At 36.4% G+C, this 18,699-nt stretch overlaps 1 protein-coding gene across 1 annotated transcript in view; it reads right to left on the bottom strand.

Moving 5' to 3' along the window:
* Window positions 1-18,699, bottom strand: part of dlgap1a (discs, large (Drosophila) homolog-associated protein 1a) — an 879,958-nt gene that overhangs the window by 347,609 nt on the left and 513,650 nt on the right. The window contains exon 5 of the mRNA XM_039754830.1: window positions 7,616-8,643. Coding sequence (XP_039610764.1) covers window positions 7,616-8,572 — 957 coding nt within the window. The 5' untranslated portion in view covers window positions 8,573-8,643. The remainder of the gene's footprint in view (window positions 1-7,615; window positions 8,644-18,699) is intronic.

Here is an 18,699-nt window from a genome sequence, read left to right as displayed (position 1 = left end):
GACCAATTGCTTGAAAAGAATTACTCTCTGGCCTTTTCCTATATTCAGAATCAACCTCTCTGGATCCAGTTGCTGTTTTCCGGTGGTTCATATTTATTTTATCCATCCATTTACTAAACCTTATTTATTCAAATTTTTTTAGGGTAAGTGGAAAGGTAGAGTGAATTTTGGCAGCACTGGATAAAATATCAGAACCAATGATGAATAGGGTGCCAGTCCTAATTAGGGACCATTCATGCACACATTCATACTGTAGTTAAAATCACCACTTAATGTGCCATGTGTACTGTCACAAAATAAGTGACCACAAGACAAAATGTAGTCAATAAATGAGCTGAAGTCAAAACCAAGAAACCAATAATAATATGCCTAAAAGCCAAAAACTATTGGTGCAACAATTCAATAGGCAGAAAACTAATAAAAAGAACACACACTACAGTTTGATTATTATCCACAATCCCGGATGTTTTTCTCATATAAAACACCAGCTTAAATAGCACTGGCCATTTAATTTAATCATGGTGTGATTTTCAGGGACAGCAACCTAACAATGTGGCATCATATCCTAGCAATCTGTCCTCAATATGACAGTGTTTACCCTGGGACTGGTATCATTTTAAGACTCGACAATAAAGTAAATAAAATTTTAGGAAAACAAAGCAGAATAAAGAAATTGTATGTAACAAACCAATTTCTCCAGCCTTCTAAGTTTAAAAAAAAAAAACTAAAGTCGAGGAAAATGTCTGTAGGGCTCAGAAAAAAAATATTAAAAAGCAAGGCCAAATGGTCAACTTCGTAGCTCCATTCATATATACCTGAGGGTATACTGAATAATTTAAACAGGGAGAACATACAAACTCTACATTGAAAATGGCTAAGTGTTGGATTTAAGCTAAGAATGCTGGACCCTGGAGGCACAAGTGTTAACCATGGCGCCACTTTTGTGGTAAACAGTAGAACCTAATAATTAATTGACATGGATTTATTGATTTATTTTAGCCTGGCCTCCTTTTGTGCCATATGTGTATTGCATCAGGGAACACAGAATTGCCATCCAGTTTTAAAAATTAAGCAGATTCTAAAAATGTTCATTGTTACAGTCATTAATAATTCTGAATAGCTGTTTACAACGAAACACCAACCAAAGAACTTTTACGGTTTCAAAGACAGTCCAACCATTTACATGCATTTTGTACAACTGGACCAAAGGTATATAAACAAGTTGCTCAGGATCATACAGTAATCAGAAGTGAAACAGCAAATTTGGGGTTTAGAGTTCACTGGAGCACTATTGAACTGTTGAGACATGACATCTGGATCAGCTTGACATGGTGGGGCTCGATTTGAAGATGAAAATGTAAACATTACTACATCACTTCCCAGTATGCCCAACCAACTCTAAACGCAAAAAAAAAAAACAATGCATACCACAACCGAAACTCTTACTTGTTGCTTTTTTCCATGAAGCCCAGGGGCTTGAAATTAGGTACATGTTTGCAGGTATCCTGCACAAATTTAGTGATTCATGCAAATTTCTCGCACATATTTATTTGGTAAGCATTTCTCTTGTGTTTTTTTTTAAATTGTTAGTGTACCTAATTTGTCCATTAATTTTTTCATTATCTATATGTTATTCAGATCATGTCACTGCTCTGTTGCAGGTAGTTTTGACAGAAAAATGCAAGAGTGGAATTCATCAACTGGCTGTTCAAAGACACAGGCAGCATATGACGACCTGTTTTTAAACTGAGCTTTAGTAGAAACTTAACTAAACTTTGTTAAATTGAAGGCTAAAAACAGGCTCAAGTACATTCAAGTCAGGAAATCGACTTGGATTGCTTTGTGAATTTGTATTCGGTTTTGCTCCTTTTCAGCTGACAAGCTGCCCATTGCCAATTCATGGCTTTGTTGTGACACTTAAAAACACTCATAATCGTTATTTCTTTCAAAATACTTGTGGTGATCTGACTGGCATTAAAACTGAATCTGAAGAGTAAATCAATAATAGAAAAGACAAGAAACAGTGCTCATGGATAACTTTCTAGATATTTGGCTAACTCTGAAAAGAAGGACATTTCAGGAGAAAAATAGAGACTTTGTTCAACACATTTCCCTACAAAATCACCTTTACATTCTCTTATTGTCTTCTAAAAAGTAAATGTATTCACTGGCAAACTAATAAAGTCACAGTCATTCCCAAACCTGCTCACCCCAATTCAGAGGACTAGGGAGCTGGCAGTATTGGGCACAGTGCTGGATAAGGGGATGGACAGGACACTAGGCCATCACTGGGTCCACTCATGAACACACTTATACTTGAACTGGGACCATTCAACCCAACCTACAAGACTTTAAGAAGGTGGGAGAAAAAATGGCGATCCCAGAAGAAAAGCAAGGGCACACAGTGAGAGCATGCAAACTCAATGCAGAAAATCAGGAGCTGCCTTTGAACCGAATACACTGGCAGTGCTGATCAGTGGGTGCAACAGTGCCAACTTAGATAAGAATATTTTAATTATATTTTAACTAAACACCTTAAATTTTATAAACTCACAGCATTCACACGTACAGTCTTATGTTGACTGCTCAACTCTCTTAAAATTGCATGAAATTATACTCTGATAGGAATAGAGTAGTATAGAAATAATGTATATTCGTCAGTATGTTTTATTTTACATTCTCTACAATTTATTACTCTACCAATGCAATTTTTTCTTGGCAAGTCAGGCCTTTTGACTAAATATGAGTGGATATCTCTACATGCAAAATTAAAGAATATAGAAATAAAGAGGTTGGAATAGCAGATAGAAAATTATATGAAAGACTGCTGTACACATCACAAAGAATGTGTGACATTGCAAAAGAATGAAATATTAATATCAAAGTGTTTTTGAAACATACAGCACAGCATAGAGTCCAAAGTCCCCCTTCATGTGTTAAATTGAAAGGGGGGGATCACCACCAAACATTTCAAAAATACATTTCAGGCCCTGAGCATATTCCAGTGAAGTACCAAATATGACTACCAGAAGTAAATCCAATAAGTGAAAAGAAAAAGCCTGGACTTTGTCTGATGTTCTGCGGTGGTCAGCAGTGTCTATATGTAGTTACAGGGCCATTTCAGATCAGGTTAGAAGTTAACAACACTTTTATTATTTAGAAGCATTTAGTACATTTGATCTTTATGCAACCAGAGGGTTTAACAATCCCAAATATTTAGTGGTATTCCGTCTTTCACTTGATACTGACAAAATGTAATTGCATAGTTTAATAAAAGGGACACATTGGATGATCACTGACCGTAAATTTAAATTGTACACTGTAACACTAGATTACCTCTTCTTCTTTTACCAACACCAGAATAATTTAGCAGTTACCAATTTTTACTGTTAAAATAAGCAATGAATCTGAAAATCTTCCAGCACATTAAGGTTTTAATACATATTATTAATCCATTGTATTCTGAAATAAAAGATTTGACATTGAACAGTTCACTGCATCAGACATTCGCTGTTTCCATGCTTCTGCTGCAGAACACCACCACAGTTTTATTTATAAATACCATGGTGACCAGACATTTGTCAAGCATTCTTCTAAGCTCAATAAAGTCATTCAATTTTGGAATATGAAGCAATAATATCAGGCAAGCTATAAAAAAAAAACCTGTTAAGAGTAGGACGCCACTTTTAATAATAAGTGCAGAATTCTATAGGACAGAAGAGAGGGAAAAGTGTTTCTGGGTCTCTCAGAGATATAAGGATGTCATTTTAAAATCTCGGTCTTTAATATTCAAGACATTATTGCATATATACAGGAAGGAAACGTGAACACAGAGAAAGACTCTTTATGTTATCTGATATGCACAAGTGAAAAACGAAACAAGAGAAAACTAATAATACAAACAACTGCATGCCCATCACCATGCCATATAACTTCTGTATTGCAGTCACTGAATACTACACTGTATGCACGATTCTGTGTTCATCTTAACTGAAAGAATTTCACTTTGAAACACTTTTAAAGCATTTAACATTTTTGTCAAATATGGGAGGTGCAGAGTGGCAAGAAGTGAATTCTGGAAATAATTTAAGGATTTAGGTTGTCTTAATGTCCTCATCCTTCAGGCAGGATGAAAAGGATAATAATAATATGTTAGGCTTAATGAATATGAATCAAGAGATGTTATTCTTAAATTCAAAAGAGCATCAATAAGACTGGATTTGGAATACACTAAGAAAGTAAAGTTACCACACTATAGAAAATACTTGTCATTGCCAAACTGGACAGGGAAGAGTAGGACTTGATGTAAAGACATATTGTCCTCTGAAAGGCAAATTCACCATTGAGCAGGGAAGACTTCAAGGCCACCTAATTCAGGCTTTCTATTTCCTTGAAGGGTTTCACAAAATCAATAAATTGCACTTTGAAGAACCATGAGTGAAACTCTCATCAAGGGAGAAGGCAAACAGCAGAAAGTACATTCGCGACAGAGGTTGTTAAACACATTTCCATAGGATATGGGAGTATGAAGCAAATAGCCTAAGAATGATCCTGTAGCCTTTTAAGAAGCAAATGTATGACGTATTGCGACAACTAATCTATATGCTAGACAAACAAACTGAACAGACTGAAGAGTCTCGTGCAAAGGAGGAACAGTCTATAGCAATCCACTTTGGTCACATTTCTATTGCCTGTCAATAGTAATTTCATGTGGATGAACGTTTGTTCTGTAGATGTTACTATGAGACACATTCAAGAGGAAACACAAAGATACCACATGAACAAAGGTTTAATGAGCAGTAGAGATTTAATTGGAAAAATGAGCCATTGGCAGCATCATTATACAGAAAAATCATCCTTAATCTTTAAATGCATTAAGGGTCACTGCTAAACGCCATCTTCAAGCACAACAGCAGTATGTATTGCATTACCTAGCAATGAGATCACAAAATGACAGCACCTTTTTTTCCCATGGACAATGCTGGCACTTACAGAAAAATCAAGATACAAAATACTGTCCCAGCAATGTCAGCTGGACAATAGCCACACAATAAAAAGAAGAAAAAGAAATGAATAACTTGTCAAAACTACTTATAAGTGCATTCCTGTCATCATTAATTCCAACAAGCTGTGACATGTAACATTTTTCTAGCAACCTCTGGGAAATTCTAACAGGATGGAGAAGTTTTTTGAGTTACAGTATATCAGAAGAGAAAGTGAACATTATAAAAAGGTACAAATGTACCTTTAAAACATAATTGGTTAACAGTGGGACAAAAAACTGTAAAACCTGTAAAACTAAGAGTAAATTCTGAGAAAACTGGGAAGGTTGCCAACAGATGAAGAATAAAGATAGCTAATACTTATCAAAAATATCATGTCATGTCAGTTTTTAACCTGCTCAACCCAGACCAGGGTCACCGTTGGAATGGCACATATCCCAGCTAGCACTGGGCGCAAGACAGGAACAATGTCCAGACAGGGCGCCAGTCTATCTCAGGATGAACACACGCTCACACACCACCAGGGCCAGTTAAGCGTCGCCAGTTCACCTAACCTGCATATCTTTAGACAGTGAGTAGGAAATTGGAGCACATGAGACTCCACTGAGGTAGAAAGCAAACTCCGGTCTCCTTAATGTGAGGCAGCAGCGCTACCATTGCCATTCACAAAAAATATTTCTATATATATTCTACTCCTTGCCTGCTTTCCTAGTTGTCTGAAATGCATCTACTGATTTGCTCTGATCGCCATGGTCTTCTTTGCTAGACCTTATTTGCCATCAACTATACAACTACTGTATTACAAGACAGCTTAACTGTGTGAGCACAATAAACATTAACAAGCATCTTTTTTAAAGGGCAAAGAACTGTCATTTATTAGGCAGTGGTCAGAAATACTAAGGCCTGAATGATCTTCTAGAACCAAAACCAGACCTCATGGGCAGAAAACAACAACAGAATCAAAACCGGAGAGTTACTCTTGTTATTTTTGTTGCAACATCAGACAAGTCTTAATGATGCTTTGCTGTTTACGTAACCCACTTTTAAAGTACAATCAATAATCATCTGAAACTTGACAAAATGATCTCCAGGAGTATCAATTGAATTCTTAGCAAAAAAACTAAGCGCACAATTTCATCGTGTTTTATTTTACTTCATCCACTCCTGAGGCAGGTAATTGTGACTATAAATGCAAAGAACTGCTATAAACACATTCTTAAAAACTTTTTCAAGTTCTTGCATGCTTTCCAATCTTTGTCTGATTTCATAACCATTATTTTATATTAAATATCTTTTTTCTGTTTAGTACTTCAGAATTTTTTGTGTCATTTCTGTTTCTTTTCACAATAAAGATAGATAATCTGATGGCAAAACATTATACTGTATTCACATTTCTTCTTTTTACAATTTAAATTGGCTGCAAATGCATTTATTCTGCACAATTTGTAAAATTCTGCCACTAATCTTACTTTCCATACTTGAAATTACATTCCAACTAAAACCCTCTCTGCTCTTGCTATTTCTAATCTTTGTTTCCTTAGCTTATAACTGTACTATATATGGCAAAATAACCGTTCATCTATAACATTGTTTACAATTTCCTATTGTACTGAAACATATACACAATGCACATCATCTTAAATATACAATGCATATACTATGCAACATGTTTAACATGAATCAGAACTTTTTCATATGCTGACACACGTCTGTTTTTCTTAATAAAGCACTGATCGTGTGCATATTAATGATTAGATCACATTATATTAAGTGTGTATTTGCATATTTTCAACATCTGCCTCTGCCTTTATTACACTGTAACCATAATGTTACTGTATATGGAAACAACCACTTTATTCTTTCTAATTCTGTATCACTTTTAAGAAATCAAATGGTCTTTGTAGACATCACTGCCTCTTGGACTGGCTAATGAAGCAATCATTTTCCTCAAACAAATATCAGGAAAAGCCAGAGTTTTAATCTCAGACACTAAGTAACCAATCACTAAACTGTTTACCAATTATGGACTCATCAACATCTCTCACTGTATGTTGCAAGTTTCAACAGGACTATATAAACATGCATCAGCAAATCGATAGAAAACATAGAAAATAAATGTAAACTGAAAATTAACAATAAAGCCAGAAACATAACATTCCAGCCATTCATCTGGTGTGACATATACAGAATTCACATGATTCAAGATAAGATATCGAAACTGTGTCTGTAATTTTGCTTTGTTTTTCAGCATGTAGTTACATTTTCATCTTTCAATCTCTAGAAACACACTCTATGTTGCCCACCAAAAAAACCAACAACAATACAAACTTCATGTAGATCAACAAAAGGAAGATAAACAAGAAAAAATGGAGGAGAAACAAAGAAATAAATAAGCAAAGTACAAGTTGAAAGATCCATCTAAAATCTTCAACAAGATCATCTAAAATGAAAATGATTATCTTCAAAAACAAAGCAACCAAAGTGTTCAGCAATCCCATGCTGAGTGATAATTTCTTGTTTACCACATAGAACATGACAGTCATCAAAATGCAGAATTTTGCTTCAATCGATGATAAAATGAAAGACGACAGTAAAACAATTCTTAAGCGTACCTGTAAATACTGGCATGATCGCTCCTGTTGACAAGCCTCAGACTTCATTAGTGCTTTATCCATATTTACAGAGGCCTTCTGGTAGACTTCGCGTGCTCTGCTCACTGTAAGAGTTGAGGACCATGAGCTTTTCTTCATAAGTTGTGCATCCAGGTTAATGGGTATATTTGCACAGGTAGTACATTTTACATCATTATTGCTCCTTGATGTTTTTAGGGTGTGTTCACTAATAGTATTGTAGGCTTCCATAAAATACTGGGAGGCAGATCGATCAGGACATCTACCCATTGTCATGACAGCAGAAGGCCCATGATAAAGACAGACATCACTGTCCAAGTTGTCATCAGAACTCCACCAGCCTGAGATGTTTGTCCGAGGTTTAGCCTCTGGCTTACCCCTGTCCTTGCTCTTACTGCGCTTGCCATGTTTAAGACCATGAAGTTCATCAGGGCTTGCCTTGTTACCATTTATGCTCCCTTTAGAAGGGCCCTCAAGGGAGTGAGACTTTGTAAAGAGCTTTTGTACAGAATGTACTAAATGTCGTATCCTCCCTGGACTGTCACTACGGTGCTCCAATGCAGTCCTTTTATATTGGAGGGTATGGTAACCATCACGGCTTACTGGGATCTGGTGTTCGAAATGGTCTAAAAGGTTTGTTGGAACACGGTTTACCTTGTTTGGCACAGCATGTGGCACCACAGCACATTCTTCCTTGAGTTCATGATGGGAATTATAATGTCTCCTGGGGAATGTACTGCTTGCAAGTTGTTCATTATAGGGTATCATGCATTCTGTCTGAAAAGAGTTCCTTTGGGCATAGTAAGGATGATCAGCAGGATGAGTATCCACTGGATTTAATAAATATGGCTTTCGGTCTGAATGATGTGCAAGAGATTCATAAGATGGGTCACAGGCGACCGCATGATGATGACTTCGGCTACTTGATAATCCCTTCATTGTTGACACTGATGATGAGCCAAAGTCATTTAACTCATTAAAAGGATGGCTTGATAGACCTTAGGTAAAATCTGCAAGAAAAGCACAGGAATAAATTTAGACATATGTATTAAAAAGTCATTTTACTTGTAATTAATACAACGTTGTAATTTATCAATTCTAATGGATACTTTGAAGAAAAAAACTACTCCTTTATCTGCTGTTTTGTTTTTTTTCAGCTGAGTGTATTAAAGTAATGTTAATATAAACGTATAAGAAAAAGATCATCATTTCAAACATTCTCTGATAATTTATATTTTAATATACCATAAACATTGATTTGGCTTATCATGTGGTTCTGGTCGAATAATTAATTTTAAGTATTTGTGAGCCCGGTTATTTAAATTCAGACATATGTGGACTTGGTGCTTATCCCTGTAATACTGAATGAAAGTCAGGGTCCAACTTTCAGTCAAAAACAAGCATGTTGCAGGGCATGCAAATGCACACACTTGCTCTCACATAAGTCTGATCAATTTAGAAATTCTAATTTACTTAATACATACATCCAGGACTGGTAAAATAAGGGATGTAATGGTGTAACTCAAGTTACCTTAACTTTCACTTAAGAAATATAGCAAAAGTTAGACCTCTTATAACATTGCAAGATGCTGATAAATTAGTTCACGCTTTTGTTTTCGGTCGGTTACATTACTGTAACGCACTTCTCTCAGGACTACCCAAAAAAGACATCAATCGATTAAAACTACTGCAGAATGCAGCTGCTAGAATCTAAAATCTGAGCACATCTCTCCAGTTTTGATGTCACTGCATTGGTTATCTGTGTCATTTAGAATTGACTTTAAAATGCTGCTTATAGTTTACAAAGCCTTAAATAATTTCACTCCATCTTATATTTCAGAATATCTTTCATCTTACACTCCAAATCGTAACCTTAGATCTTCAAATGAGTGTCTGCTTAGAATTCCAAAAGCAAAACTTAAAAGAAGTGGTGAGGAGGCCTTCTGGTGTTATGCACCTAAAATCTGGAATAGCTTGCCAATAGGAATTCGCCAGTCTAATACACTGGAGCACTTTAAAACACTGCTAAAAACACATTACTTTAACATGGCTTTCTAAAAGTTTAATTATAGTTTAATCCTGATACTCTTTATATGCATTTAATTATCAATATCAATTATCAATCAATTATCAATCCTGGTGCCTCCGTAATCCAGACTAACCCCTACTCTCTCTTCTGTTCTTTTTCTGGTTTTTCTGTGGTGGCGATCTACGCCACCACCACCTGATCAAAGCTCCGTGATGTCCCTACACTGATGGATTAAAGGCCAGAAGTCCACATGATCATCATCATCAAGGTCTTCCATGTGAACCTTGAATACCATGATGACTGATTGTGAGGTCATTTATGTTAGGTAGAATGCTTAGATGGGGCTGGGCGGTCTCATGGCCTTGGAAGCTCTGCAGATTTTATTTTTTTTCTCTGGCCATCTGGAGTTTTTTTTTTTTTGTTTTATTCTGTCCGCCCTGACCACCAGACCTTACTTTTATTCTATGCTAATTAGTGTTCCCTAATTCTGTTTTTTTATTTATTTTGTCTTTTTTTCTTTCTTCATTATATAAAGCACTTTAAGCTACATAATTTGTATGAAAATGTGCTATATAAATAAATGCTGTTGTTGTAACTGCCTCTGGTCCCTGACCTAAGAAATCCTACAAGTAGCTATTTTTTTTTCCAAGAGTAAGCAAGCAAAATATAGAGAGAGGGGTGTTGTCTGCGAAATAAATTACTAAGACATTGTATGTGGGGACATACAATGTAGCATCTTACATAGCAGCATAAATTAATTTGGCACATTTTAAAATAACACAGTGACCCATTGGGAAGCATTGGTGTACAAATGCTTTTTATATTAGTCATTTAAAGCATGTTACATGCAAACTACTATTGGTTAGTTCATTATCTCATGAACTGTGGCATTGTAAGACTGAATAACAGAATAGGTATCGTATGCTAGTTAGTGTGCTGCAGATGGTGATGGTGTAAGTAGTGTATGTATGGTAGTGAGAACTGCAAAAAAACTGAAAAGTCAATTAGGAAGCATAAAAGAGGAGCCTGAAAATGCCAGAAGAGTGTATGGGGTGTGGCTCAAGGTTCCCCTTTATAGCACATACCATCGAGAGCCAAAATCAGTCAGCAGAAGATGATTCCCAAGGTAGCACCCATCTAGCATGCAAATCCATCAAACTGACTCAATACGGCGATTTATGGAAACAGTGAGGAGGCAACTAAGGCTGAAGTTGTGAAAGCTGACTATTCAGTGCAAGGAAGTAGGAATAATTCAGATGTGAACTTTTTTTATCTCTACACTTTAGTCAGACTTAATATCTGACATCATGAGAAAACTGAAATGAAATTAAATTTCAAAACCACCCTTTTGACAACGGCAGTTCCGGTGATCACCAAGTCCAGGCTGAACTGAAGAGTGACAGATGATGTTGTCATGCTGCCCTTCTTTACTTTTTAATTGTTGATCAATAGTACAGAGAGAACAATTGCTGGAAATTATTGGGAAAATATAACAGAGTTTTGGCTCATCATTTAAACTATGCCAGCAAAGTCAGAATGAGTTCATCAGACTCTTAACTGAAGCTGTCTCCAAGAAAATTAGACAGAAAATATGGACACTTTGATATTGCAGTATAATGGGAGACTGTATACCAGACTTTTCACGATGATGACCTGGTGTCATGACATGTAGCAACTGATAAAAAAGTACAGTATACAACAGCTTTGTGGAATTTGATGAGCTGGAAGATACAACTGGTGATGCACTAAACTGCTGATATGGAGAAACTTGCATAATAACTTGTAGCAAGTATAAGATGACAGAGTCACTAATGGAATTAAGCTCACTTTCAAGGATTAAAGACTAGTTTAGTTACAAATGATTCATGCATTACATTTTTAACCTTAGCAACACTCATTGTCAACTCTCAGTCTCTCTCATGTATTTGTCTCAAAAAGTTCTCCGGGTTTCATCTGCCATGTCAATAGATGCATTACTACTGAAAAAAGGGAATAATCCACATCCCAGTTTCTAGTCTTGGTAATTAGAGATAATAAGGAACAAGTAAGATGACAACAGTGTTATTAATGCCTCTCAATGTAAACTTTTTCTCCTACTTTACTTGAAAATTTTATTTTTACTAGAAACATGTGTACAAATTTTGAATATTGTCAAAAAAATACATTTTCAGATAATTTTAGCATACAGAATACATATTATCATTAAAATTAGTGAACGGAATGTGATTAAAATGGGCAACAAATTGGATTAAGTGACTTCAGAAAATGGGCTGACGGACAGAATAGTCTTATGGGCAAAGTGAAAGGAGATCAAAAATATGAGGTTTTGGTCTAAATTGAAGTTTAAAACAATACAAGTTCCTCTCCAACACACATACTTTGAGTACATATTGAAAAATGTACATTTATAAAGAAATAGTTAAATAAACACATATTAAGGTTGATCAGAATAAACAATTCACAAGGGCAGGAAACTTTAATAACAAAAAAATGCCAAAAAATAAATGCAAAACAAGAGAAGAAGAATAAAGTAAGAACAATTTCAATGAAAATGCATAATTAGCAAACTCAAAAATTATACTCCCACAGTGGTTTCTCATCAATGTTGATTTGTTTAAAACGTTTGGTATTAATGTATCCCAACCCAGGGCAGGAAAACACACATTTGACTATTTGTACCTTACATGCTTGAACAGTCAATGACAGTAAAAACAAAGAGCCCCGTTCATGTTTTATACTGTACTGTAGTGCAAAATAAAACCATCATACATAAATTGGACACTTTTCAAGATAACAACTGTATAATGTAAAAGCAAAATTACGCATAGATTTCTAAATCACATATTATCAACAAAAACAGAAGCTGACTGATTTTTTTTTTTAGTATTCCTTCCTTTTTGATATCAGCTACACAGACAGATTCTAAAGCAATCTTTTGACTTCGACATTCACATGATGTATGTTCCAGCCTTGGAGGGTACTGGGTAGAATAGCCAGTCTGAAACAAGAGGAACCATTTAGGGGAGACAGCATCAAGACTTTTGGGGTTATAGTTGCTAGCTGTTAGATAAAACTTCAGCTGGTGGGAGACAGGAAAGCCAGTGGTGTCCGAAGAAGAAGAGGAACAAGGAGGAGGAGAATGGAGTTGTAACTTGTGGTGGGTAAGTGGACTAGCCACTCTAGAGGGTACTTAAGAACCTTATTTGTTTACAGCAGGGTGGCCCGAAAACACAGGATTTGTATTTTTACCATTTGTGTGTATCATCTATTTAACCTGCTGTAATTATTCATTTCTTGACAGTAAATTCCCTTTTTGTTTGGTATCTTAGTCTTCTGTGCCCTTTTTGGGTTCTGGAAAATGTATAAGTTTTGAAAGTCCACTTAAGCAAATCAAGGATAAGTGTATTAAAATGGACCTGGAAAAACTATAAATATTCTAAGATAGTAAATATCACCCAAAGCACAGTATGAATCCATTTTAAAGAATATGAAATAATGCAATACAACTGTAGATTTAAAGACATACAGTATATAGTATATATATATATTATATATAGTATATATATTATATTGAACTATTGAGCTTTCATATCTAGCATTCTTTAAACATGACTTTTTTTTAATATGCCATAATGTAAGGTTTTAACTGTTTGAAAGCTATCACACATGTGCATATTTATTTTAATTATTATTTTATTTCACACAACATTTTTAGTGTGATCACTGCTTCCCTTGCTTTACATTTGACTGTATATTTCATTTAAGGACTGCTTTATTACTTATTTTATATTTACTGTATTATCTAGTTTATACTTTTTTTAAACAGCACCTCATTTTTAGGAGCTGTGCAGTAAATCTCATTGTACTGGATACTTGCGATGATAATAATGACAATAAAGACTATAATAATAATAATAATAATAATAATGTCCTGCGGTGGGCTGGTGGGCTGGTGCCCTGCCTGGGGTTTGTTTCCGGCCTTGCACCCTGTGTTGGCTGGGATTGGCTCCAGCAGACCCCAGTGACTCTGTAGTTAGGATATAGCGGGTTGGATAATGGATGGATGGATGGATAATAATGTCTGTGTATTCCTTGTTCTGACTGGTACATCTTGTACTGTGTACAGTATATAATACTATACTTGTACTGTGTATATACACTATACATTATCTGATATTTATACATCTTAATTTAAAAATGTTATTTCAACTAATATCTCTTGTAATGTAATGCTACTGTTCAATTCTGTTACCATTTTCAATAAGCTGTGTCGGCTGCACTGTATTGCTGTACTGTGTACTTCATTGTCTCCATATTTTCAAAGCATTTGTACTATGACTCTAGGAATAAATATGTATTATTGTACTGTAAGGTACTGTATAATAACAAAAAATAAAATGAAATGAATCTGAGTAGAAGAAAATTACATCTTGGTGAACATTCGTCCTTTTGACTTTCATTTTCATATAAAGGAAGAATCACATTGCTCCAATACATATATGAATGGACACGCTCATCTTCCTCGTTCACTTAGGAACATTTTTGTATTGTTTATAATAATCTTGTTTACTTTGCTTAGCATAATTTTAAAAATTAAAATCCTGTAAGATAATTTCTTTTACATCAATCATCTGGTCTTTAATTCTAAAATTGGTCTATAATTAAACACATTTTGATAATTTTATAGACTGTTTTAAATTAAAAGTAACTAACTGAAAGATAACCACAAACTACTTCACATGTCTCATGGCTATCAAAAGTGTTCAGAAGTATTACCAACTACTGTACAGCAATTAAGTAACTGAATTGATAATAAGTGTAGTGTATTGTAAAAACGACCCTTTTGTTCTGACCTGTGGTAGAAGCAGAGCCCAAGTCTGTGCAAGTAGAAAAATTTAAAGCTACTGTATGATTAAACTACTACACAAGGCTTCAGTTCATCCCTCATTCCATTTCTTTTGCAGCTCCAAAATAATATATTTACAACATTAGCCAACTACAAATTTAAGCGAATTAAGCAAAAAATGTATAATATATCATAAGCAAACAAAAGCTGCAACTAAACATTAAGCCAATACAGTATTCAAATATATCTAGATCTGGAGCTTACAGTATATTTTGTACTAATGAACAAATTATTTTTTTTAAAAACAATGACCTTAAATGTGACCACAATTTGACCAATGCAATAGATAGAAGGCACTGAGTATATTCTTTCAGCTCTAAAAGAAATTCTAAAAGGAAATTACTGAGAGAGTTCCAATGAAAGTAAGGAGAAGAATAACAGTGATGTCTTAATCATATACTTCAACTGTAATCGGGCTGTGAAAAAGTAAATGTTGAAGACCCTATTAAAATAAACTGGAGGGTACGGGGAAGACCAAACATAACAGCAGCACTACATATTGGTAGATGGTTCCAAATTTCAATGATTCAAATTCAATAATAAAAATTATTATTATTGATTGTATCGGTTTCCTGAAACTGCTTACTCTTGTGGGGAGCTGGCAACTTGAAGTAATACTTCATAGTGCACCAATGTATTTATTTATTACTTTTAAAATGTTTAAGTGCTTATACTTTTTAGTTTTGAATATTTACCAGGTTTTAAACCTGATTCTTTTATTAAGATAACAACAATTAAATACAGTTTTAAACTATTTTTTGATAAATTCATAAAATGATTATCTGCCTACATGTTTGAGATGTGACATTTTTCCAAGATGTGTTTCAATTGCTCTGTAGCTTTTTGAGGACCAGCTTAAGGCACTTTACTGACCTCTGCTGGCTAGTGGTGGTCAAATCTGCAAAAAAGAAATAGGCACTTCTTCTTTCCAGTCCTATATACAACATACAGTATATGCACACATTTTAAGTACTTAATATCGCAAACACACACACACACACATAGATTTATATATATTTCACATACATATAAATTGATCATTTGATTTTTTTTTTTATATTTTACTCTACATTTTTATCCTTTTATAAGCACACTAATAGTGTCTAACCAACCCAGTTCAAAGTACCAGGGGCTGAAGTCTATTCCGGTAGCATTAAGGATAAAGCAGTAAAGACCCTGGATGACATGTTAGTCACACACCCATGTTTAGATTAGAGTTACCCTTCAACAAGAAACAAAAATAATCCATTGTCTATTTGCACAGTAAACTTCAAGTATAAGCTGCAAATCTATTTAGAAATCTTAAATATTTTCTTAGATTGCATCACAAATGCTCAAGGACACCAGATTGAAGAAAGGGGATGCTGAGATTATAATGCACCTCAAAACATGTTGTGAAATGAAAAAGTGAATGTGAAGGCACATACTGCTACAGGAAGAATATGTGTGTGTTTGGAGCACTACTAATACCACAATGTTGGTAGCGTTCAGAAGGATTAGGTATGTTCAAACACTGTAGCCATTTGGAGGACATACTATCCACTAACCCTGGCCACAGTGCTCGATGCCAACGTCATTGACGTTTACCAAGAACCAGAGAGCTAAGGTAGAGTGGTAGAGTTAAGTAAGCACACACCTGACAGTAAGCTACTTTTACATGTAGAAACAAAACCCTATAAAGCAGTGAAGATGACTCCAACTAGGTCACGCGGGATCATCAGATTAACCCTTAAATGATTTAGAATACTAATTCTGCAAGGGCTAAAATCTAATTTTAGTCAAAGATATGCTAGTTTACCCATCCGATTACAGTCACCTCCTCAAAGATTTGAGCCAAAGGATCATAGAGGGACCATGAAAATGGAGGATAAAGGATAACAGAGCTTTACAAAGGTTAATAGAGGAGTCAAACTAGCTTCAAGGTACTCCACAAAGTAGCATTTTGGTAACATACCTGGCAGGATGTTGTTAAGTATGTAGTGAATTACTTAACCACTACTAATTTCAATGACTATATCCTAACAAGGTACTGCCTTTTTCTGGTCTTATGTTATTGAAGATATCCATAAAAACCAATTGCCTCTTTATTGTCAGCTTTAACTTCATCAGGTGGACTAAGTGGTCACCTGCCTCAGAGGACATGGATGAAACTACAGTAGTGATGAGAATGAGATAGAAGTTCGTTAAGCAAGACTTCACTGAATGGATCAAAACACTACAAGTACATAGCACAGAATAAGTCACACGTGGCTAAGAGTTTATCACCCAAAATGTGCAAAATCATGGAAACAAAAATGTATTCCAAACAGTCATTAGAGTTTTCCATTGGAACTCTGACTAAAGTCTAAGTTTTGGGAGGACCTTTGTCTACTTTGTGTGAAAATAATTCAAAATTCTTAACAGAAGGTGAATGGCTAGTCAAGAGGCGAGACACAGACAGGCAGGACACAAGTTTCTTCCACACAGCACACCTTTACTTACAGGTGGGGAAGCCCTTTCTTCACTCCCCAAAAGAGCACAATGTCCATAAGACCAAAGCACAGTCCTTTTCCTTTCTTCTCTTTTCTCTGCCTCCTCTCATCTCCGAGCAAACTTCGTCCACCTCCTCCCGACTCTGGCACCCTGAATAGAGTGAGGCGGCTCCTTTTATTCAGCTCCTGGGAGTGCTCCAGGTGGCTCATCAGCGTTACCTGGAATCACTCCCGTGTGTGGTAGAAGTCCACTGTAGGGCTCTGCAGCTCCCCTTGGTGCCCCGCACAGAACCCAACAGTGCTGTACCAAACTCCCACTCCCAGCGTGCCTTGCGGGAATCCGTGGTTCTACAGCTGCCTAGGAGGGCTGCCGTTTGGCGTCCTAGGGGTGGTACTGTCTCGCAGATGCTCTCTCCACAAATTCTTCCATCCAGCTGGTGTCCCAGCCGGACAATGACCAAGGCCACCCATCACAACATATATACACATATATATATACAGTATATATACTGTAGATAGATAGATAGATAGATAGATACTTATTAATCCCCAAGGGGAAATTCACATACTCCAGCAGCAGCATACTGATAAACAATATTAATTAAAGAGCAATAAAAGCGCAGTGCAAGTTAAAAAATGCAAGGTGGAGAGTGTGAGGCAGGTATAACAGTCTATAATCTTGTATAGTGTTAACGTTTACTCCCCCGAGTGGAATTGAAGAGTCGCATAGTGTGGGGTCTCCTCAGTCTGTCAGTGGAGCAGGACAGTAACAGTAGTCTGTCGCTGAAGCTGCTCCTCTGTCTGGAGGAGATCCTGTTCAGTGGATCCAGTGGATTCTCCATGATTGACAGGAGCCTGCTCAGTGCCCATCACTCTGCCACAGATGTCAAACTGTCCAGCTCCGTGCCTACAATAGAGCCTGCCTTCTTCACCAGTTTGTCCAGGCGTGAGGCGTCCCTCTTCTTTATGCAGCGTCGCTAGCACACCACTGCGTAGAAGAGAGCGCTCGCCACAACCGTCTGATAGAACATCTGCAGCATCTTATTGCAGACGTTGAAGGACGCCAGCCTTCTAAGGAAGTATAGTCGGCTCTGTCCTCTCTTGCACAGAGCATCAGTATTGGGAGTCCAGTCCAATTTATCATCCACTCTCTGGTATTTATAGGTCTGCACTCTCTGCACACAGTCACCTCTGATAATCACGGGGTCTGGGAGGGGCCTGGGCTTCCTAAAATCCACCACCAGCTCCTTGGTTTTGCTGGTGTTCAGGTGTAGGTAGTTTGAGTCACACACCATTTAACAAAATCCTTGATTAGGTTCCTATACTCCTTCTCCTGCCCACTTCTGATGCAGCGTCATCAGCGAACTTTTGCACGTGGCAGGACTCCGAGTTGTACTGGAAGTCCGATGTATATAGGCTGAACAGGACCGGAGAAAGCACAGTCCCCTGTGGCGCTCCTGTGCTGTTGACCACAATGTCAGACCTGCAGTTCCAGAGACGCACATACTGAGGTCCTTCTGTAAGATAGTTCACGATCCAAGCCACCAGGTATGAATCTACTCCCATCTCTGTCAGCTTGTCCCTAAGGAGCTGAAATTGGATGGTGTTGAAGGCGCTAGAGAAGTCCAGAAACATAATTCTTACTGCACCACTGCCTCTG

The sequence above is a fragment of the Polypterus senegalus genome, chromosome 5 (genome assembly GCF_016835505.1).
Source record: "Polypterus senegalus isolate Bchr_013 chromosome 5, ASM1683550v1, whole genome shotgun sequence".
Classification (NCBI taxonomy): Eukaryota; Metazoa; Chordata; class Cladistia; order Polypteriformes; family Polypteridae; genus Polypterus; species Polypterus senegalus.
This window is presented reverse-complemented; position numbering and strand designations above follow the sequence as displayed.